We start from the raw sequence: 25,107 nt of genomic DNA, 5'->3' as shown, positions 1-25,107 counted from the left end.
CCCTCTTGTCTAGTCTAATAAGTGGTTTAGTGTCATTCTCTGGCTTTTCAACCGACTTTCAAAAAGGAGGTGGTTGTCAGTTCAGCCCGTTTTTTAATGTTCAACTTTATTATCTACTATGTATATCTACGAAAATCTATACCTCCAGAAAATACGTCGCGAGGTATACGGCTGAGGCGTCTCTCATCTCGGCGATCAGCCTCTCCAGGCTGCTCAGTCAGTTAGTATGCGGTTAATAAAGAATACGTCTAACTTTCGACTCACATGAACAAAATCGTAGCGAGTCTACGTGGGTCTACGGAAAAAGTTACTGTTAAGTTCAAATTTTAAAAATTGGTAGTAAAATATTCTATAGATTATAATATAGGTTTATCCAAGTTTATAGTGTACCTTAAAAAATTGTTTCATTATGTATGTGTAACTTGAAATGTTTGCATTTTAGTTAGTAGGTATAAATTATATTTTTCTTATACACCAAATATTAACAATTTCATATTAAAGTTTAGTTTATACAGTGTATGGAAGTTGTAATTGGTGTAAATAAATTAAAAAAATATAGGTTTATGCTAGGTTCATGCACTGTATGTTTGTTGGTATAAATTTTAGTAATAAATCTCTTCTGGAGACGGTTCATCTGTGACAATGTGCGATTAGCATATTTAGTGGAGATGTCAAGAATACTCGTAGTACTCGTAGGTACCTATTCCTACTTTTTGAAAAAAAGGTGAAAATTGAATTTTAAAAAGTCTTAAAGCCGTCTAAGCTAAGACAAAATGGCACTATCGGTTGAAAAGTAGGCCGACGAAGAGGTATGCCATTCATCTCGAACAAAAAGAGAGCCAACAAAGAATACCTACCTCATATGCGGAGTATACCTACCGCAATACCTACCAACCTGGTCTATTTATGGGCTTAGCTATTTATAGCCGTATTTGACTTCAACGCTCTTATCCAATATGTGATAATAGAGATAGCTAGTTTTTGACGTGACAACGTCTTATAATTCGATAGAGCCGGCTGCACGCACGAAAAAACATGTCTCATGCGGCGTTACCTCGCTCTGAGGCGTTCCATGTAAGGCTTGAAGTGCAAGCGAGAGAGCGGAACGAGCGACAAAGAAGCACAATCGGCCTTTGTTGTCACGTTCAACCATCGTCAGTAAACCGACTTTACAGACAACCAATTTTTTTCTTTTTTCAGATACAAGTTACCTCTTAGCTGCAATCTCACCTGGTGGTAAGTGATGATGCAGTCTAAGATAGAAGCGGGCTAACCTGGAAGGGGTATGACAGTTTTTATTAACCCATACTCCTTGAAAAGTTGACCTTTGTCACTCACCAGTTCTTTGACAGAGTGTACCTACCCAAGCAAAAAATCACGCCAATCCGTTGCTTTGTTGCGACGTGATTGAAGGACAAACCAACAAACAAAGACACTTTCGCATTTATAATAACATGTGGTTAGTGATGAGGGAGAACGGATTTCATACGCCATGTTATATAAACATACGATATCTCGGTTAAAAATCATTGAGCCTACAAAAATATGGACGAAAAACTAACATAAACTCAATAAATATAATTCAACTAACGAACCGCCCCAGTTTCGCACGGGTAGCTTATTATAATTTTCATAGGGATCTCTAATTTTTTTGAAATGTAACTTTCTACTGCTGAAAGAATTTTCAAAATCGGTTCAATAGTTCCAGAGATTAGCCACTACGAACAAACTTTCAAACTTTACCTCTGTATAATATTAAGTAGCATAGATTAGAACTTTTTATTTATTGATTTGAAATTGGCATTAACATAAGAGTTTTCTTATAATATAAACTTACATCTAAATTAAAACTAAAAAAAATTAAATTAAAAACTAAAATTAATTAAATAAAATCTAAAACCTCATCGAGACCACCGTAGCGAGGCATTGTACCCTAGATGCTGGCAGCATTACCTACCCCTTTGGATGGCCAAACTAAAACGTTTTCCAAGCTGCCGTCTATTTAGAATAGAACTAGTTCTAGTAAAAAGTAAATTAAAATCGGTTCATTCGTTTAGGCGCTACGATGCCACAGACAGATACACAGATACACAGATACACAGATACACAGATACACAGACACACAGATACACAGATACACACGTCAAACTTATAACACCCCTCTTTTTGGGTCGGGGGTTAACAGGGCTCTCTCCGTCACTCGTTTCCACTCGTTTCATACAATCGTAGTTCCAATTTCATCTGAATATTAAGCAACCAAAGTCCATGAAATTTTGCAGACATATTCTAGAAACTAATATCTGTGTCTGTGGTGTTTTAGATTTTTCTAAAAATATGTAGTTTTAAAATTACAGGGGCTCAAAGATTTGTATGAAAATTTTTAAGACCGCGTAACTTTGAAACCGAATATTTTAACAGAAATCTGGAAAGCCACAGACATAGATATTAGTTTCTAGAATATGTCTGCAAAATTTCATGGACTTTGGTTGCTTAATATTCAAATGAAATTGGAACTACGATTGTATGAAACGAGTGACGGAGAGAGCCCTCTTAAAAATAACAATCGCAATCCATTATTACACTAACAGATGAGTTGGATAAAGATCGGAATTTGTCAGACGACTCGATCGCGACAAACTGGGCCCGGATTATCTGGGTAGAGGAATTCCAATAATATTTCACTGCCCACCCTTTGGACGATGTGTGGTGCAAAGGAAAGAAGCGAAGCGAGGACTTTATTTTTAACCATGTGCCCAAAATCTGTTAAGTGCGAGTCGAACTCGCACACGAACGGTTCCGTACCACCGTACAAGAAATAGAGATGGAGAACTCTCAGACATGCAGATTTCCTCACGATGTTTTCATCCACCGCTAAAGCAAGTGATATTGAATTGCTTAACGCACATATTATTATAACTCCGAAATAGTCCGAAATGTTAAAGGTGCGCCGTGCGTCCCCGGAATCGAACTCCTGACTTCCCGAATAGAAGTCTTATAGCCACCGCTATCACCGCTTTACTTCCTTTATATTGCACGTAAAAAAAACTGTTTATTTTTTATTTTTATTAAATCGCTTATCACTTGACTGTGTGGTAATAGCTCGTGAGCTCTAGCTTGGCCCATGCGCGTGCTAGTGACGTGCCATTAATTTGTGTGCAACTACGCCTAGCCTGCCTCGACCTGCTATTAGTGGACATTACTTTTATCCAATGGCCTGTTCGATGTAATTTTAGGGCTGATCTTCACAAACCGTGAATAATGCGTTTTTCTTCATGCTCGTGAAAAAACGGGGTTTTAATCACTTGTGTGGCAATAGCTCGTGAGCTATACATATTATAGCTTGGACCCTGCGCGTGCTAGTGACGTCCCATTTTGTATGTAACTACGCCTAGGCGTATCGCTTATCACTTGACTGTGTGGTAATAGCTCGTGAGCTATAGCTTGGCCCATGCGCGTGCTAGTGACGTGCCATTAATTTGTGTGCAACTACGCCTAGCCTGCCTCGACCTGCTATTAGTGGACATTACTTTTATCCAATGGCCTGTTCGATGTAATTTTAGGGCTGATCTTCACAAACCGTGAATAATGCGTTTTTCTTCATGCTCGTGGAAAAATGGGGTTTTATCACTTGTGTGGCAATAGCTCGTGAGCTATACATATTATAGCTTGGACCCTGCGCGTGCTAGTGACGTGCCGTTGTCGGTAAGTAGCTGACGTTGACGGTAAGTAGCTGGATGAGGAAGGCTGAGGATCAGGTATTCTGGCGCTTATAATTATAAGGCCTCTGTCCAACTGTTGATATCCTCAGGCTGATGTGATAATGGTAACCCGAATACGCAGAAACGGGGTTCGATTCCCGGCAGGGAATATGTGTGAAATGGTTTTTGGTTTGGTGGGAGGTATCGGCCGTGGCTAGTTACCACCCTATCGGCAAAGCCGTGCTGCCAAACGATTTAGCGATCCGATACGATGCCGTGTAGAAACCAAAGGAGTAAGTATGGGTTTAATAAAACTGCCATGCCCCTTCCAAGTAAGTCCACATCCATCTTAGACTATATTATCATTTACCACCAGGTGAGATAGCAGTCTTTTAAATAGTAGAATGAAAAGTAAGTTCGCATTTCGCAATCCCCACTAAATGTTTAGCATTAATCGATAAAAAGTTTGCGCATCGTGAAATGTAAATCACTCCCAAAATCCAATTACATCAACGCTTTAAAAAAAGTAGAATCAGTAAAAGAACCTACGTAATGCTTTCCAGACCTCGCTTACAGAACAAAACACTCAATTTCGGATCGAGCACTCTTTATTGAGTGAGTCTTCTCGAATTTAGAGTGAAATAAGGCTGGCCGCACATGCAATGGGATTTGTACGAGTTTAAGTCTTACTTAAAATGGTAAACAATTGTTAATGACGATAATTGCTATCGTCATTAACAATTGTTTACCATTTTACGTAAGACTAACGACGCCTACATCCATCAAGATTTTGTTTTTGATCTCTTCTCAGACCAGGGGGACTAGCACGAGAGTTGCGATAGTGATCGCAATCCTTGTCCCTAATTGGGAATTTTTCTTCTTGCTAAAACTGTGCATTTTAGTCAATAGTAAGACAGTTTCAGCCAACTGTCAATCAGAAGTGACTATCGTCATACTGTATCTGGCGGACTGGCTGTCAAACTTTATCTGCTACTTGGACTCGTAGCATCTATTAGCAACATAAATGAAACTGTAATGCTATGCCAATAAGCTTGTCTTTACAATAACTCGTAAGGGTGCTCTTAGTCGTCGACGCGGAAATTAGTTCTTTTTTAATTCTGATACAAGTTGGCCCTTGACTTCGATCTCTTCAGATGACAAGTGATAGATCTAGGATAAAAGCGGGCGAACTTAGAAAGAGTCTGACAGTTTTATCAATATCATACGCCTGATCGGTTTATTTCTAACCCCCGACCCAAAAGAGGGGTGTTATAAGTTTGACGTGTACATCTGTGTATCTGTATCTGTCGGTGGCATCGTAGCTCCTAAACTAATGAACCGATTGTAATTTAGTTTTTTTTTGTTTAAAAGGTGGCTTGAAGACAGTGTCAGGCAGCTATAATCTAAGAAAATCGGTTCAGCCGTTTGAAAGTTATCAGCTCTTTTCTAGTTACTGTAACTTCACTTGTCGGGGGTGTTATAAATTTTTAATTTACACTTGTATATGGTGCATCTTATCGGAACGCTAAACGCTTTTTTGTCACGTTTACGGCTATTCTGAATAGTATATAGAATTCTGTAATCAAGAAACAGTTAAATAAATAAAAATGAAACCAGAACGCGCTTTTTAATTTAATTCGCACTCGCGCCAAATAAAAACGTGTCATTACCTTACAAATAAAATTCATATCATATGCGGCCGGCCTTAGAAAATAATTCTACAGTATTTTTTAAGCCCGCTTTTGAATGCCACATTAATTTTCAGCGCCTTGTTAAACAAATTGACTTCGTTTAGTGAAAAATCTACATTTTTCCATTTCAATTTTTTAATTCAGTTACCGACTCTTTTTTTGTCAATTTAATAGATAGCTCTACATTTTAGAACAGAAGATATATTTTATTTAAATTGATTTTATGTTGATAAAAGTTTGTGATTCAAAATATTCGTTGTAGGTATAGATTTAGTAATTAAAAATATTCAAATCAATATGATTCGAACCAACTTCGCACAGGACGGGTAAAATTACCCGTGCGTTAGCTTAAATAATAAATAAATAAATAAATCTTTATTATCTTAACAAAACAGTGTTTACAAACTAGTGTGAGGCCCTAAATGTGATTAAGATAAAAAATGAGTTCCAAGCTTAATTCGGTCCGCGTTTTCGATTATTAACCAGATAACTCAAAATTAAAAAAACCCACAAAAACCTCTATAAGAAAACTAGAAAAGAGCTGATAACTTTCAAACGGCTGAACCGATTTTCTTCGATTATAGCTAAGAACACTTTCGATCAAGCCGCCTTACAAACAAAAAAAACTAAATTAAAATCGGCTCATTTGTTTAGGAGCTACGATGCCACAGACAGATACACAGATAGACACGTCAAACTTATAACACCCCTTTTTGGGTCGGGGGTTAAAAATGTCAAAGCTTTGATTTTCGGACTTTCATCGTAAAATTAAAAAAAACCTTCGAGAACTGTTGTAAGCGCTTTGCAACTTTGTTTTTATAGAGAAGACAAGAGATATTACCTATGCTTTGTTTGAAAGGGCTTTCAAACTACTTTAGCAGCCAACTTTACTTTAACTAGCTTCAGTTCGAAGAGTTGATTCGACGACCAAAGTCGAGTTCATTTTAATAACGAAGCGACAAAGACATGACAAGTACCTGAGCTACTTGTTTTTTTTTATTATTTTTTAAATATAAATAGCAAGGAAACGAGCATGCGGCTCGCATGATGTTAAGTGATTAACGGCGCCCAATGAACAATTGTAGCACCAGAGGAACCGCCAAGCGTTGGCGGCTTTTCAGCAATTTAGGACTGTCAAGCGAAACTTTTTTCAGGAGTTTCCTGAAAAACAGCGCTTAGGTAGTATACCCACGTACACTACTACAGCATTTCTAAGCCTAGCAGTTGAGGCTGTGAGTTGATAGATCTATTGAGAAAAGACTTGTCAGTCAGTCAGTGACTGACTGCCTAGTCTTTTTATACGTACCTACGAGTATTTATAGATGCTGCTGAGAGCGCGCACTGCGGTACGGCGAGTGGCGGTGCGTTTTAAAATCCGTAAAGAATTTATATCAATCTAAATCCCGTGCAGAATTAATGTCGGGATGTGCTCGCTTCTATGTACTTCTATAGCTCACAGATTTGCGGAAAAATACGTACGGAAATTTACGGTGGTGCGCGCTAACTCTTTCTGTGACATTTACAAACTCGAAATTATCAGCCATTTGCTAAATTGACAACCTCGTTAGGGCACTAAAACGAATTCTCTTTCCAGTTAACAGTGTAAATTCGTCCTAGTATTTTCCCCGGAATTCAGTAAATCCACTTATAAAGTGTAATCCAGATTTGCTTCGTTTATGTAGAGAGTGGGTGTAGATACTGTACAACTGTAGACTGTATGGAATCGATGTATATTTTCTACTATTATATGCTCTAATGCATGAACGTAGCAACCATCCATCTAGGAAACACATGGTTCACCCTGAGGAAGCTACTCTGATTCCAGTAAGAAAAATGCCGCTGTATCTAGCGACCACAAGAATGGGGATAAATTATTTCTTGGTAATTATTCTTCCAAAATTCGTAAAATCCACATTCGCTGCTAGTTTTAAGTTTGCTAACTATTTTAAATTATCGACTTAACCAAAAAAAGTACGTCAAATTACGTCAGACGTGTATGACGTCACATCTGTGTATTTCATGCAAGCTCCCATACTTACCTACTTACTAACCGAGTGTTTTTAAATTCTTATTTTTAACCCCCGACCCAAAAAGAGGAGTGTTATAAGTTTGACGTGTGTATCTGTGTATCTGTGTGTCTGTGTATCTGTGTATCTGTGTATCTGTGTATCTGTCTGTGGCATCGTAGCGCCTAAACGAATGAACTGATTTTAATTTAGTTTTTTTTGTTTGAAAGGTGGCTTGATCGAGAGTGTTCTTAGCTATAATCTTAAAAATTGGTTCAGCCGTTTAAGAGTTATCAGCTCTTTTCTAGTTTTCTTGTAGAAAAGAAGGTTAGATAACCGTTAGGTTCATAATATTATGTCAATAGACAAATGTCAAGCTGTCAAGATGGACGTTGCCTAAATACATAATTATTTATTTGAAAATGATGTTTTGGAAAACTCAGATACTTTGGATCGTCGGGGGTGTTATAAATTTTTAATTTACACTTGTATTAACATTCTTTATTGTTACACTTGATGAAAAGTCACTGATTTGATCAATAGTCATCATCTCTATTGGTAAATCCAGCGATCACTTCTTTAGACAGGTTGGACAATTTTTGGGATAGGTAACAACTTCAAAGTCGCGTTATCGACATGTAAATGTATTAAATAGTGCTCCGAATGCACAAAAAACTTTTAATTTACGAATTATGAAATTTTAATTTTTGGCAGGTACTACTATTAATTTGAAAATCCAAAAAAAAATCTTCTGTTTCATGGTCTGTAATTTTTTTTAAACATTTACCGTACATTGCGAGGAGAACTAGCATTAAACTTGTGACTGATAAACTCCAGTCTGTCACACTCACAAAAATGAATCCAAGATTCCCATTAAAAATCGTAATCCCCCGCCTCGTACAGTCCAGCCGACTCAGCGATGGAAATGACGATCCTATCTCTGATTCAATTTGCAGCAGGAGTTGTTGGGAATGGAAATTAATACAGTCCGGTAATCATCGGGCCGTGTTTAACGACTTCGTTAAAAACGTTCGATGGAATCGTTTGCAGGTGATTTTTTTGCTTAAATAAGATACCTAGATATATTAGACACGAGTTGGTACCTGGTTTCTTTGCAAGGGTTTTCCTAGTTATATAGTTCCTAGTCTCTTTAACGGTGAAGGAAAACATCGTGAGCTAACCTGCATGCCTAAGAGCTCTTCAAAATGTTGTGAATTCTGAGGGGAGACTCATGGTCAATTGATGATGATGATGATGAAAAGTGTCTCTGACTGTCTCTTTGCTACCTTTTCACGGTTCATTTTTTTACCAATTTTAACGAAATTTGGTACAGGGTCGGGTATAGCCTACTTTTTATTCTGGAAAGACGAAGAATTCCCGCGTGGATCTAGGTTTTTTAAAAATCATAGGATTTTTTACCCGACTGCGGCGAAGCCCAATAAGAAAGTTGCGTTTGACCTTTAAGAATATAATTGTGTGTACCTATGTCCGTTCCTATGTCTGCTCGTAACTACTCAACGACCCAACCGATTTTGATAAATGATACGTCGTTAGATTCGTCTTGATGGCGCGAGTGTCACACGGGTGCATACATTAAAAAAACCAAAATGGCGGATTTTATAGAGTGCGGACTGAAAAAGATGCAGTGAAAACCGCAGTCAGGGTTTTTTGAAAACTTTTGAATTACTTGTTAAAAGAATTAATCAATTTTTAACACGAAGACAAAGACATCATCTAGTATAAAATAAGCACCATTTAATTGTTACAATTTTCTTCGAAAGGAAAATGGAAAATTGCACGGCGTGGTGAAAGGAGTGCGAACCGCTTTGTGGAAAATGCTAATAAATGAAAGATCTGGTATCTCGCGAACTCAGAAATTTATGATGTAATAAAAAACCGGGCAAGTGCGAGTCAGACTTGCGCACCCAGGGTTACGTACAACAGAAGACGTAAAACGGTAAGAATCACTTTTGTTAACGAACCGCAAAAGCAACTTTGTTTTTAGGGGTTTATTGTTAATATAAAAAAAAAACTATGTTATTTAGAGTGATGGTTTTATTTTTTTCTGTATAATATACATAAATTTCGGTCATAATTGTTTAAAATTTTTCAATAGGTAAGCAAACTTCGGAGATAAGCGGGGAGGTATTTTTTTTCGACATTTTTCACGATAAATCAAAAGACAGACAGACACACTTTTGCATTTATAATATTACCTAATGGAAGTGTAGAGCATACAAAATTCTAAAAAGTATTCAATGTGAAATGTGTGCGTGAAAAGTCCTAAATTTTTGGTTACGACAAAATCTCTACATGTTTAAGTAGATTTTCCATCTAATTAAGCCCCCCCTCAAGAACTCAAGGCAGGTTAAGATAAGTATAATAATGAACTTAGAAAAAGCCTCCCTCCATCCTTGACGGCGTTTTATAGAATACTAGCCGACGCCCGCGACTTCGCCCGCGCGGATTTAGGTTTTTCGAAATCCCGTGGGAACTCTTAGATTTTCCGGGATAAAAAGGAGCCTATGTGCTGTATTATCTATCTCCATTCCAAATTTCAGCCAAATCCGTCCAGTAGTTTTTGCGTGAAGAAGTAACAAACATACACACACACACACACACACACACACACATACAAACTTTCGCCTTTATAATATTAGTGTGATACCTACACCTACTGAACCGAGTCATTCAATATTGACTCGTAGAAGTTGTCTGAGTGACTTGATAGATCGCTATAGACTCCCTAAAGGCACTCGAAACCTATTGAAGTGCGTTCAAATGGACAACTCTTGCAGTAAAATTGTAACCATTGAATTTAGCTTATAAGTGAAGCTTAGTGAAGAATTATTTTGACCTTATATGATTTTTTTTGAATTTTACTTTTTTTTAAATTATTTATCTGAGCCAAATAATAGTGTAGGTATATAATTCCGCTTGACATCCTGAAACTCTCTTGAGTTTATGTGGATGTTGCACTTTCCTCCTAAATACCTAAGATACTGAACTAAATAACAATAGGTACTTATTTAGTAAAACGTTGTATGTACGTGCCAAAAAATATGCCTTTACAAAATCTTTTTCTAAGTAAAACGTACAATCTTCTTGCAAATTGCGTTACGAAAAAACAGTCAGAAGGCATTTTATGAGACATACTGAGTCATCGAATATTGACTCGCAGAGACGTCTGAGAGCCCGAGACGCTAGACTCCCCTAAAGGCACTTGTCGACATATTGAAGTGCGTTCAAATGGATAGAAAACTCTTGCATTAGCCTGCCCAGAACTTTTCTTTCCGCGCCAATTGCTTTTAGGGGCCCGGGGAGCAAAATGAAAAAAAATGGCTGTGTAAAATATCTGCGTATACAAAGGTTGGTTTTTGACGTGACAACCTCTTATGATTCGATAGAGCCGGCTGCACACACGAAAAAACATGACTCATGCGGCGTTACCTCGCTCTGAGGCGTTCCATGTAAGACTTGAAGTGCAAGCGAGAGCGCGGAACGAGCGACAAAGAAGCACAATCGGCCTTTGTTGTCACGTTCAACTAAACCGACTTTACAGACAACCAATTTTTATTAGGTTTTATTTACTTACTACTTTAATAGGAAAACGAAGAAATTCACATACTGGAATTCATTGTCAAGATAAGGGGTTCTTTAGGGGACTATTTAGACGACCTTGTGTGTCAAACTCAACCTTGATACATTGCATAAAGATTGAATATAACACAATATTTCATCTGAATGGTCCCCTGAAAAACCCGTATCTTGATTATTGGTTTCCAGTATTAATCTTGAAGCTTTTTATACTTAATGACTTGCAGATTCACGAGACTTTGTTTGCATTGTTTGTAAATATTATTTGTAATATTTGCTCATAAAATGTTCTAAATGGTGGTGGAAACCGTGTGCATTTAAATACACTTATCAGTTTGGTACTTTACGCTAGTAGGTTAATAGACAAACACAAATTGCAACTTTGTTTTCAGACTGCCTAGTGATTAAGAGTTTAGACGTCGGCTTCATCGTAACTGGGTCAGGGGTTCTATTTTCACGCAACAGGAATTTTTCGGAGTTATGTTAGTTTTAAGTTGGATTTAACTCACTCCAGCAATACACGGCGCTGCAATAGCTTGTTTACGGTATGGCATATTATTGTAAATTGAATACTTGAAAAGAGCAACCGCCGAGTTTCTTGCTGGTTCTTCTCAGTAGGAACGGCATTCCGAACCAGTGGTAGATTATTTTGACGATTCAAAAGCACTTATAAAAGTTTAATTGAATAAAAATATTTTGAATTTTGAATTTTGCAATTAAAATATCACTTGCTTTAACGGTAAAAGAAAACATCGTGTTCACCTGCATTGTTGTTCGTTATGTTCTCAAAGGTAGATGAAATCTGCCAATACACACTGGGCCAGCATGTTGGACTATGGCTTAAACTTCTTCATTTTGAGACAAAACCCATGTTCAGCATGAGTTACCAATAAAATTATGGATAGGTACTATATCTGGAGTAAAACATAGATTTTCATTCACCAAAAAGCTATTCCTGTAAATACTTTATTAAATAAGATACAGAACCCTTTATCTTACTCGTACGTAGAGTTCGCACTTGGCGACCTTTTCGAAACATACCAACGTACTAAAATCTAACAAATCGCCTAGTAAAAAACTGAGGGAAAATCCATTTTGCCGTACGGAACTATGCCAACGGATCGTAGGTACAATGTTCCCAAAGTTATTTTCCACTATGCTTAGAACGAGTTCCGTTTTACATACGTTTTGGTTTTGCTTTTTTATTTCGCTATGCCTACTCGAGTGTTATGGGTAACTTTTACTACGTTTTGGATTTATAGTAGTAGTTTTCTGCTGCAGTCTCGTGATTAATATCAAACGACATTCTAACATTGCATGTAACAAGTGTAAATTAAAAATAATATAACAGCCCCGACAAGTGAAGGTTACAGTAATAATTAGAAAAGAGCTGATAACTTTCAAACGGCTTAACCGATTTTCTTGGATTATAGCTAAGAACACTCTCGATCAAGCCACCTTTCAAACAAAAAAAAAAACTAAATTAAAATCGGTTCATTAGTTAAGGAGCTACGATGCCACAGACAGATACACAGATACACACGTCAAACTTATAACAACCCTCTTTTTAGATCGGGGGTTAAAAATACATAGACACAAACTAATTACTATAATATTTGATACTTACTTATTTTTTCACGTGAACCCATTTTTAGGGTTCCATACCTCAAAAGGAAAAACGGAACCCTTATAGGATCACTTTGTTGTCTGTCTGTCCGTCTGTCCTCGTGTCTGTCAAGAAAACCTATTGGGTACTTCCCGTTGACTTAGAATCATGAAATGCAAGTAGGTAGATCTTATAGCACAAGTAAAGGAATAAATCCGAAAAACCGAAAATTTCTGGTCACATCATTAAAAATAAATAAATAAGTGTTTAAATTTGCAAAGTAAGAAACCTATACCATTGTGGGATATCATATGAAAAGGCTTTACCTGTACATTCTTAAACAGATTTTTATTTATTTTTACGCACAATAGTTTTTGATTTATGGTGCAAAATGTCAGAAAAGATACCTGAGTACGGAACCCACGGTGTGCGAGTCTTACTCGCACTTGGCCGGTTTTTTTAACCCTAACATAAGTTGAACTTTTACAGGCACGAACAAAGTAATTACAATGAAAAACTTTCCATAAAAAAAATGCATAATAGGTACATAACAGTACTTATAATTTTTTAAATTTTGCGCAGCATTTAGTAAGTAATTATATAATATTTCATTAAAATATAAACCGTTTTTTTTTTTGTAATAATAAAACAAATATCTTAAGCCACAAGTGTAGATTAAAAATTTATTACACCCCCGATAAGTGAAGGTTACACACTCTCGATCAAGCCACCTCTCGAACAAAAAAAACTAAATTGAAATCGGTTCAGTAGTGTAGGAGCTACGATGCCACAGACAGATACACAGATACACACGTCAAATTTATAACACCCCTCTTTTTGGGTTGGGGGTTAAAAAATACATAGACAAGTACAAGAAACTTTTAACACCGATAAAAATGTTAGGAAAATACTTACAGTAATTCGTATAATTTCACCAACACCACTCGTACGTATAGAAGTTCGCGACCTCAGCTTTCTAGCTAAGCCGGAGTGGAAAGTGTCCACCCGCTACGGTTGCCCGGGACGATCTGACGCATCCCCGAGGGGTGAGAAACTGGGGGATCACATTATCATACGGAAAAGTGAAAATGACGTGTTAACATCAGAGATGGACCATTTTACAGCTAGCATCAGAAAAATCAAGTAATAAGTCTTTTCTACATATAAGTACCGTACCTTCTTCTTTGTCGTGTCACTCTTGACAGAGCGGTCGTGGTCATCATGAAGCAACGTCTTTGAGTACCGTACCTACCTAATATTATACTTGCAACCCTACTTTAAATAACTTGTGAAAAATCACGAAGCTGAATCTCAGAAAGTTTTAAAATTATTACACTTAATTTGCTTAAATTTCGCGCACGCAGGGCCATCTACCCAAGCTAAGACGCTAAAGAGCGCGCGAGCGAGGTCACTTGTATAAAAAAGGGAAAAAATCTAGTTATCGTTTGCTACGCTTCACGGAAAGTTAATTTTTGCACTTACGAGTGCGAATATTCACTTTCCCTAATCTTATTAATCTTAGTTCCTAGTTAAATTAATGTACACAAGTATTGTTATTAGTGGAAAGTCACTTACCGTAAAAATCGCCTGTAAAACCCAGTGAGGGTAGAAAAATAAAAATTCTACTAAGTCAAAATAATTCAAAAGTAGAATAATGGCCATCTCTAAAAATAATAATTCTACCAAGTCAAAATAATTCAAAAGTAGAATAATGGCCATCTCTACAAATAGGTAACAGTGTTCGCTCGAAATGCTTATTGCGCGATTCTAAGAGCATTTTATTCAGATTGAGCAGGTAAGCACGTTTCAAAATTTACAGATTTTCTATGTTGTCAGGATTCTGTACCAAAAATGTACCGTACGTAAATGTACAAAAATGTACTTGTATCAAATTATTTCTTCAGCTCTTACTTTTCACGAGGTCCCAAAAAAAAATTTTGTTTTTCAAAAGAAATTAATATGCTTTTGTGTAGCGGCAACAAATTTTTGCAATTGTGCTTTTCAGCTTTACAGCTCTTATATCTAGTTTATTTTTAAAATTTAAACAGACGGCCTGGACAAAACTATAAGGTTCCTTGTTTTATTGATGGAACCCTAAAAAGAGAGTCCCAGACCACTGAAATCGGTTAAAAAGATTAAAGCGACGAACAAAAGAGTCGATCAAAGTTTGTTCCCATCCAAAAAGGATTTGTTAAGCTTAAAGTTGGTTTAAAGCGAATAATACCTTGAACGTGGATTAGAGGTAAAGCCTGAACAGCTGTGGTCAGTAGCTTGGAACAAGATATCTGTCATTGTGTCAAGCCTTCGTTGGCTCTGCGTAACAAAGCTCTCAATGCTAAGCTGCACGTCGAACAAGCACGAAGCCTATTTTGTAAAGCCTGGCTCTTAATTTTATTGATCCATACTCTATAATATTATAAAATATGTGAAAGTGTCTGTCTGTCTGCTACGTTTTCACGGCTCATGAAATCATTTATTTGAAAGACGCGTGTCCTTTATAACAACGCATGTACCAATCGATTGCTGGGGTTACGACTCACAGCAATGAGGCAAACAACATTTTTAGGGTTCCATGCCTCAAAAGGAAAAACGAAATACTATAGGATCACTTTGTTGTCTGTCACTATTGCATTGACGCCATTGCATGGTAAATGTGGTGATAAAAAGTGAATATTAACATGTTTGTTCACCTGCATTTGCAGCTAGTAAATAATTGATTGATAAACCCGTTTCCACGTTAACATTCCAGGGACTTGTCACTGAATTTGAGAAAGACATCTGAATATCAAAATATTCTAATTTATATAGAAACCCTGTCTGTGCCTACACTCACACACTCAAAAGTTAATATTCATTCTTATAAGCTTAAAAATATGTCGTAAAATTTTATACGAGGTTTTGCATTTCCCTTTTCGGGATGGAAACCGGAAAATTAGTGGTGCGACCGTTTGCGGGCGCCAAGTGGGCTCGTCGTCGCGCCGGAAGTGGCGTATCCGGCCTCTGGCAATGGACTCTCATTGGAAACCTTTATTTTCCCGCCTATCTAAATACCTAGGTACCTACTTATTACCTAATGAAAAAACTAGCTGGTGTCCACGTCTTCATTTACGTGGATTTTGTGTTTTGAAGAGGAAAAACTTATTTTTGTGTAAGAAAAAATAAGCCATCACTGCACTCGGTACCCAGCGTACGTACTATTGTACTGATATCACCATGAGTCAAGAGCTACCTCTAAGAGGACTCTCATTGGAAACCTTTATTTTCCCGCCTCTCTAAATATCTACTTATCAATGGTAAATACTAGATAATACCCGCGACTTTGTCCGCGTGGATTTAGGTTTTTTAAATATCCTAGGAAAAACTCCTAGGAAAGAGGCTAGAACTTTTTGATTTTTAATGAAACGTAGCATAAAATGATGTCCATCCTAGGGGTGATTCTGTACTAAATTTCGTCAAAATTGGATAGACAGAAGGTAACTCCAGAAAGTCTAAAGCACCAAGCAAATCGCGTCGCTTACGCGTTTCTCCGAGCAATTATAGTCCGTACAAAATGACTTCTCACGCGCCATTTTAACTGTAGCGGTCAACTATCATGTGAAAAATACGGCTCAACTTTAAAATAAGTTCTAAAATCATACTTTTGACACGATATTTGATACATTAGATCAAAATGGCGAGTGAGAATTAATTTTTACGTATTATATCCATAGATACGGTCTATGTTATTAACTCAGGGTTGTCCAAACGGGATTGTTTATAGCTCCAGCGTAGTAAGAAAATATTTGCCGTGTTGCGTCTGTAACGAGTTGTTAAGCATTAAGGCTGTTTGTCTTGGGCGGGAAATGAGGTTGTGTGGGTACAATTAGGCAACTAAAGGTGCAAACACATTGTACCTACCTAGTGACACAGCTTGTGCTGGTATAGTTGTTGTCATGTAAAACGCCTCCGGACTACAGGATGCCCGCGACTTCGTCCGCGTGGATTTAGATTTTTATAGATCCCGTGGGAACTATTTGATTTTCCGGGATAAATGTTGCCTATTTCGAATACAGGGACGGAAGCTACTTCAGTACCAAATTTCATACAAATCGGTTAAGTGGATGGGTCTTTAGGCATCCCGCAGGAAGTCTTTGATTTTCCGAGATAAAAAGTAGCCTATGTCCGTCTCCGGGATATAAGCTAATCCTGTCCCAAATTTCGTCAGAATCGGTTTCACTGTTGGGCCGTGAAAAGGTATCAGGCAGACATACAGACAGACGGATATAAAGACAGACAGACACATTTTCTCATTTATAATATTAGTATGGATAGGCAAGCGCTTCACCACAATCACACATTTATTTATTTACACACATGATGGAGAGTGATGATATGGCCTAAGACAGGATGCGTTTACCTAGAAGATGCCTATTCACTCTTGTTTTAAAGATACCCGGATAGTAATTGGTAGGAAATACGGATCGCGGATTAGAATTACGTAGGTACACTACACTAGAAATGCGAAAGTAGATAGGCACAACACAAAACTAGGTAGATAGGTAATGTGTCTCTCTGTCTATCTGTTTTACGGCCCATCCACCCAATTTTCGGGATATTGTAGCTAACATCTCGTACACACTATTTTATCCCGGAAAATTAGAGTTCCCGTAAAATATTTAAAAACCCTAAATCCACGCGATCGAAGTCGCAGGCATCATATTATGGTTCTAGTATAAATTAAAAGTTTTTATACGAACGCCGTTGATAGTGGACGTTCCTCCACTCCAGCTGGAAGAAATAAAATAATAAACACGTCGAAAATAGAACGCGTGAAGTCAATCGTCGATAAATACGCGGCGAATTCATGTAGAGCGCTACCATACTGGGATGCCGCTGGCTACATATCCAAACATTTTACTCATTTCTTCGGACTGGCGACGTCACCAATTTGGAAGCGTAGCTGCGACCGACCGGTCCCTATGTGAAGACTCAATACTCTGGCGACCTCATAGCCAAGTATTTTGTGTTGTACAACTAGGTGTGTTACGCTTGACAAATTGTGTTCGCTATTGTTATCCTCGTTTTGTTGTGTTACTTATTTGGCAACCTCATTGGCTACGGTAACTAGGTATAGTGCGTTTCATCGAATAGTACCTATGGCGTTATGTTGGGTGGTCATTGGCACCATATTTGCATAAGAAGACGCAGATTTTGTTTATTTTCATTTGATTTTCCTGAATGAATGAAATGAAAATCAAATGAAAATAAACAAAATCTGCGTCTTCTCATGCCAATATGGTGCCAATGACCACCCAACATAACGCCATAGGTACTATTTGATGAAACGCACTATAGCCAGAGGTAGCTATGGCTACGTAGCTAGTGACGTCACCTTGGCGTCCCAGTGTATTAGGGCTCTAAGTTTCAAGGTCAATATTTATATTTTTGTTAGGGTTAGTCCTAAAATATTTTTGATTCAATTTTCGTGTTATTTTTGCAATGAATGCCAGTGAACTCGTATCGGCTTTGAATGTTTTGTACGTGAGGATGAGGAATTCTCTGATACGATCCGCCGATCTTTCGGAAGGATGGATCTTCCAGCTTCGGCAGACTATATTCAGTAAGTGAAAGCTACGTTTCTTTTGAAGAGTGGGATTTAAAGCTAATTCATAATAATGTAAAGAATTAACGTGGCAATGAATAATGTAAGTAACTACCTACAGTGTACGCGAGACAGAGTAGGTAAGTACATACCTATTTATATGATTTTTTTCAAGAAATTAGTAACTTGGAGTTATGAACATTATAGTAACTAGGTAAGTAAGGAAGTTGGCGGTGTTTCACTCTCGAAACTCGGAGAGCACCTAAATCTACGCCTGATGTTTTCTGGTCGTATCAGTTCGCTGTCCTATCCGACTTTATGTGAAGGAGAGCAGCTAAGGGAATAAAAATGGAGAGTTCACTTGTGTTTGCGCGCTAGATCAAGATAGCTGATCTCTGTGAAGATAATATCACCTGTGTAGTATGTAACTAATCTCTACGCGCTACTATTATCGGGGTGAGCATCATCACATCTAGTATTAATATAAAATTAAAATCGATTACCTAATAAATTCGTAATATTATCCATGTGATATCGATATTATTGTTTTTATCTATGGCTATTTTATTTCTGTGGACCACTAGCACTGGCAGCACAGACCACGAATCCGGAGACTGACTGGCAGCTGTCACATTGCATAATTATCAATGTCAGCCAGTGTTTTCACTTTTAGGAATTTCGCCCTATTTTAGAGGGAAAATATACGACTTAGGGCGTTTTTATGTTGACAAGGAGGGGGTAATTATTTGGAGTAAAATAGAACTTCAGGTGGTAACTCTATTTTTTTAAACCCACCCAATTTTTTAGATACCTATATGATTCATCAAAGAAGATAAATAAGAATAAGATAAGGGCTTGAAAAACGTTAAATGAAAAAAAACATTCTTCATAATGGAAGTATTATAATTTCATAATGGAAGAAAACGATAACCAAACTCCTTTTTTCACAAGACTCTCTTATACTTATTAGGATCGTGAAATGATATTATAAAACCGTTAAAGATAGTTAAAATAATACGTGAATTAAATTGTCGAGGTATTTGTTAAGAAAAATTCAAGGTAAGGTACATAACTTACCTAATTTACTTACTTAATTTATATTATGGCGAGTTTGTACAAAAACTAACTAAGGTAAGTAAAACCAAAATCGTAAGTGGAAACACTGCTGTCAAACATCCAAACATCAGTGTCAAAATCAAATGTCAATTTGAATTTTTTAATAAAAGCAAAAATGGCCGGAATTGGAATGTGCGAAACTCCCGGCTGTAAATCTATTGCACAGCTCCAATGTCCGACATGTATCAAACTCGGGATTCAAGGTTCATTCTTCTGCAACCAGGACTGCTTCAAGAAATCGTGGAAATCACATAAAATCATCCATTCTCTAGCGAGTAAGTGATTTGTAGGTTATGTTTTAGAGGGCGAAAAGTCCATTCCATGATTTTCGTTTGGTACCGAATCCTATAACAATATATACAGAAAGTTTTCGACCAGCGTAAAAACTTATACTAACAGTGTTTAATTTAATTTGGTCTACTTTACTGCGTCATTAATTGATAAAACAAGCTTAATGTTTCATTTGAATTACCAGCTACTTGTCATTACCGGGCACCAATTTCTTTTAATTCTTGTTGTAGAAGGTGAGAGTACAGATGGGTCAGGCGTGGAATACAATCCATGGCCATCATACAACTTTACTGGAAAGCTGAGGCCTTTCCCACCAGGGCCCAAACGTAGTGTTCCACCACATATAGGCCGCCCGGACTATGCTGATCATCCAACAGGGTTTCCAGCTTCGGAGAATGCGGCTAAGGGCTCTGGACAGATCAAGGTGCTGGATGATGAAGAGATAGAAGGAATGCGAGTTGCTTGTAGACTTGGGAGAGAAGTTTTGGATGAAGCTGCCAAGTATGAGCATACCTTTTTAATGATAACTATTATGCTCTTGTATTTTCTCTTGTTTGGTGGTGCAATCTTGAAAAGGCCTATGTGCAACAGTGGATGCATACAGATTGGATTGGATTTTCTTGTGTCATTTATTGTGTGTACTTAATCTATACTGAAATTAATGCTAAAGTATGTCTGTTTATCTGCCTGTCTGTCAACTATTCATGGCCCATTTAGTACAGAGATAGCTTGCATCCTGGAGACATGTAGGCTTCATTTTATACTGAAAAGTAAGAGTACTCACAATCTTATTAACCATACTAATTAGACCCAGATGACAATCAAACATGGATGAAACTAGAAATAAACTATACTTAATTCAGAGCAATAATTAGCAATTTTATATGCATTTTCTTGCATTTTCAGAGTTTGTGATGTAGGCGTAACAACAGATGAGATAGACAGAGTAGTGCACGAAGCTTGCATTGAGCGGGAGTGCTACCCGAGTCCTCTGAACTATCACAACTTCCCCAACAGCTGCTGCACTTCAGTCAATGAAGTCATCTGCCATGGAATACCTGACTTGCGTCCACTGCAGGTATAGATAAATACCTTGTTTTATACTTTTAGGGGTTTGTACCTAAAAGGGCAAAAGGTACACTCACATCACTTTGTTGTCTGTCTGTCTGTCTTTTTCTCAGGAACAGGTAGGTATTAGTCATGATTAGCATGGCTAATATTCTTTTTTTTTCTAAAATAAAAGTTTAATTTAATATGCAATACTCTGCTCTACAATCCCCAATAGCTGTGAAAAAAATCAAACTTATAAATCAACACAATCAAAAGATGTGGCCGCTTATGCCACTCTCTAGGTTGACTATAATACCCATGTATAAATCTCATTGATCTGTTGCTCTGTTGCGACGTGATTGAAGGACAAACCAACAAACTTGTATACCTTCACATTTGAAATTTTGTACAGAGGTTTCCTAGATAAGAAATAAGGTCAGATTTTTGGAAATTGCCAAGAGAAAATAAAAGGATTTATATTTTCGCTGAGTGAAACCGCGAGTGGTTGCTAGTAGTGTCATATGTAATTGTTTTGTTCTTTGCAGGATGGTGACATATGCAACGTTGATGTGACGGTATACCACAGAGAGTTCCATGGTGATTTGAACGAGACTTTCTTTGTTGGTAACGTTCCGGAGTCTTCCCGGAAACTTGTTCAAGTTACATACGAATGCTTACAGAAAGCTATAGAGATTGTCAAACCTGGTGAGAAGTATAGGGAAATTGGGAATGTCATACAAAAGCACGCTCAGGCAAATGGGTTGAGTGTGGTGCGGTCATATTGTGGTCATGGAATACACAGGCTGTTTCATACAGCGCCTAATGTACCGCATTATGCAAGTAAGTTGAATATTATTGTTCTTGTTCGCAGTTTCAGTTTTCTCATATAAAAAAATATATCATCATCTGATATCATCTTCTGTGTTTCCTTATAAATGAGGAACAACACAAACAGGAAAACATTGCAAAAAAGCCATCAAAACAAGTTAAATAAATCAAAATGGGTGTCTGAGATTTTTGGAGAGTTGGTTATGTTTTAGTGTTAGGCACAGGTTCAATGTTCTCGCTTCCACGAATAAAACCAAGGGATAAAATAATAAAAGAAAAATGTCAAGAGTGACTGACTATCATATGTTACAGATTATATTTTGTTGGTGTTGCCAACAGGTTACAAAAAGTGACAATATACTTTATTTACATTTTTAGGGTTCCGTACCTCAAAAGGAAAAATAGAACCCTTATCTTTATCACTTTGTTGTCTGTTTGTCTATCTGTCTGTCTGTCTGTCCGTCCGTCCGTCGTATCTGTTCAGAAAACCTATAAGGTACTTCCAGTTGACTTAGAATCATGAAATTTGGCAGGTAGGTAGATATTACAGCACAAGTAAAGGAATAAATCCAAAACCCGTGAAGTTCAATTTTCAAAGTAAGATAACGATACCAAGTGGGGTATCATATGAAAGGGCTTTACCTTTATATTCTAAAACAGATTTTTATATATTTTTATGCATAATAGTTTTTGATTTATTGTGCAAAATGTTGCAAAAATTACTAGAGTACGGAACCCTCGGTGCGCGAGTCTGATTCGCACTTGGTCGGTTTTACAGAGAACAAAGCTGTAGGAGTGATGAAGCCGGGCCATTGCTTCACCATAGAGCCGATGATCAACGAGGGCGGCTGGCGCGACGAGCAGTGGCCGGACCACTGGACCGCCGTAACTGCTGATGGCTCCAGATCTGCACAGGTGAGTTGATACAGAACAGAAGCGGGAGTTATGAAGGCGGGCCATTGCTTCCCAATAAATTAGCTAAAGATAAATAAAAAAAAAAGGTATATAAAAATAAATAAATAAAGAAAATGCTTCTCCAGACCAGTGGTGGAGTCCCAGACATAACATAAGAGACACATGTATTTATTGTCTTACATGTTTTTTTTTTGTCCCAAATTGATAGTTTGAGTGACATTTCTTTGGTACTGATTGCATTAGAAATTAGAACGCGAGTCATTGTGTTAAGCCGGCTCTACACTCGCACGTGAAGTCGCGCCGTTATTTCACACCGTGAATGTATGCCGCGATCCACGCGTGAACTGTGTCCCTCCACACTCGCAAATTTTCAGTCTTGTTCATGACTTTGGACTTTTCCCTTGACTTTGGACCAAAAACCGACACTGATCGGGGAAAGGCGCGAAGCGCGAACGCGAAGGCGTGAACAACATCTACACTCGTGATTCGCAGTTGTCGCGGGCTTTCGCGGCCGTTCGCGCCGCGAGTGTAGAGCTCACTTTAGTCTCAAACTCAGCATTTATAAATTTTTGTTCCAGTTTGAACAAACTCTTCTTGTAACGGAGACTGGTTGCGACATACTCACGAAACGCGCGTCCGGACGGCCTTGGTTCATGGACCAACTCGAGACTCTACAATAGTGCTAGCTATGACTTTTATACAACACTACATCCACTGAGATGCTTTACAAAGATATTATTTAGAAATTACTACAAAACTATATAGAGAAGCCGATTCAGTTCAACGGGTTGTGAAGCTGAAGTGGCAATGGGCGAACATAGTTCGAAAACCCGATAGACCCCAAGGTTTTTAAGTGCGGAAACCAGCCCAGAGAGAAGAAAGAAAGAAAGAAAGACCCCAAGGTTTTTTTTAACTAACCACCTAGTGGTAACCCATGATGCAGTCTAAGATGAAAGCGGGCTAACTCGGAAGGGGTATGGCAGTTTTATGAAACCCATATCCCCTTTGGTTTCTACATAGTATTGTACCGGAATGCTACATCGCTTGGCGGCACAGCTTTGCCAGTATAGTGGTAACTAGCCACGACCGAAGCCTCCCGCCAGACAGCAAAATTAACACAACAGAATCAGCCACCTACCTTTTCAATTTTGCAGTGTGATTCTTAAAGAATGTTTACTAGGTATTTTTGATGTTAGATTATGAGTTAAGTTGTAAAATCTCAGTGGATGGTTAGACTATATTTTACAAAAATGTATGTGAAACAATTATTATGGAGTATGATTTTTGAATGATGAAATCGGCCGAATACTGAACTTGTTTTAGGACGTTATTTCCTCATCCTCACATAAACTTTCACAGTTTACAGAGGATGGCTGCCTGTGTTTATAATTAATGTATGTATAGTTAAATGTTTGTGAACAATAAAGAAAAAAAATATTAAAAGCGTTTGTACAAAACACTGTTTTACTTAGAGTTTAGACAGTAGTACTGACTCTTATGGAAATGAAATTTTTGAGTATTGGCATCTTTTTCTTAACATTGTGATAAGAAAAGGATAAACGAATTTAGTTTAATTTAAAACTGTCAAACCTCGTGACTTTCGTTGCCAGACTTGAGCATTTTGTTTAAAGCAGAGTAGCTCTCAGATTTAGATTATTTAGTTCGAAATTCTTTTTCCGTCTTTTTTAGCAATATTGAAAAGGAAAGGATGTAGACATGCACTCTAAATCTATCTTGGAGAAGGACATCAGAATCGACGCCATTGTCTACTAATAAAATTGTTATTATTAAAAAAAGGAAAGATTTGTTTGTGACCAATAAACTCTGAAATGCTAAACTGATGTTAAGAATTCTTTTACTATTAGAAAGCTACTTTATTCATAAGTAACAGGCCATAATATATTATGCATATAGATATTACATCAAATTCTGCTCGAGCAAAGCTGGGTGGATCAGCTACTCTAATGCAAAAACCGTTTTGTGGTAAATATCTTTTGTGTCTTTAATCTATTATTTTATAATGTTAATACATTATTTTATATTAATATTATTGTATTGTGTCTGTATTCGGCCGTAAGTGTCCATGATTTTTGATATTTTGTAGATACAACAACAGCATTACTAACAAACGTTGATTAGTGGTTGTTTAGTTAAACGATGCTTTGTCTTCTTTCAAAAGTTCTTACTGACGACCGAAAGACAGAAATTACTGTTTAACTATTCACACGCTAACCAACCTTTATTAGTAAAGCCGCAAATGTCAAAAAACAGCCACTTAGGGTTTGGAGACGTTTAATACTGTTTCTGTATTCGGCCGTAACGTATTTTAAACAAATGTAAAAGGTCAAAGACCATTAAAATTTAAGAATATCTTAAAATAACTCTTGTTTTTTAAGATCCCCTGTTTCTCCTATTCTATAGCAATTCCTATTTCAAAACAATCATTCATCTTTAATGTATTAGTTATAAGAGAAGAATCATGAGTCCTATGAATGAAGTATTTTTTTGAAAATCTACTCCATTTGATATTTTGTACAAAACTTGTCGACAGAGTGGATCTTACTACAGATAATTTTAATTTCTTTTGCATTTACTTTGAATGATAATTGACCTTTCTTTGAAAAGTTAATGAGTTTTGGGACAATTCCAAATTCACTAGGTACCTACATAAATATTTTGTTAGTGGAAGTAGAGTTAAAAATTTCAAACTTTTTAGAATACATTGCTA

General features: G+C 37.2%; 2 protein-coding genes across 2 annotated transcripts in view; one reads left to right on the top strand and one right to left on the bottom strand.

Annotated features, from left to right (window-relative positions):
* The window catches only part of LOC123867726 (tolloid-like protein 1), a 116,107-nt gene extending 102,496 nt beyond the window's left edge, over positions 1-13,611 (bottom strand). The window contains exon 1 of the mRNA XM_045909903.1: positions 13,514-13,611. The gene's annotated coding sequence lies outside the window, so the exon portion shown is untranslated. The remainder of the gene's footprint in view (positions 1-13,513) is intronic.
* A 5,768-nt stretch (positions 13,612-19,379) lies between these two features.
* On the top strand, positions 19,380-23,238 carry LOC123867738 (methionine aminopeptidase 1). Its single transcript, XM_045909965.1, has 6 exons — positions 19,380-19,570; positions 19,817-20,087; positions 20,493-20,664; positions 21,182-21,476; positions 22,243-22,379; positions 22,958-23,238. The coding sequence occupies exons 1-6, from the start codon at positions 19,411-19,413 to the stop codon at positions 23,057-23,059; spliced, it is 1,137 nt and encodes a 378-aa protein (XP_045765921.1). The 5' UTR covers positions 19,380-19,410; the 3' UTR covers positions 23,060-23,238.
* Positions 23,239-25,107: the final 1,869 nt, after the last annotated feature.

This window comes from Maniola jurtina, chromosome 8 (genome assembly GCF_905333055.1).
Source record: "Maniola jurtina chromosome 8, ilManJurt1.1, whole genome shotgun sequence".
NCBI classification, from domain to species: domain Eukaryota; kingdom Metazoa; phylum Arthropoda; class Insecta; order Lepidoptera; family Nymphalidae; genus Maniola; species Maniola jurtina.
The sequence above is the reverse complement of the archived record's forward strand: the minus strand, read 5'-3'. Positions and strand labels throughout refer to the sequence as shown.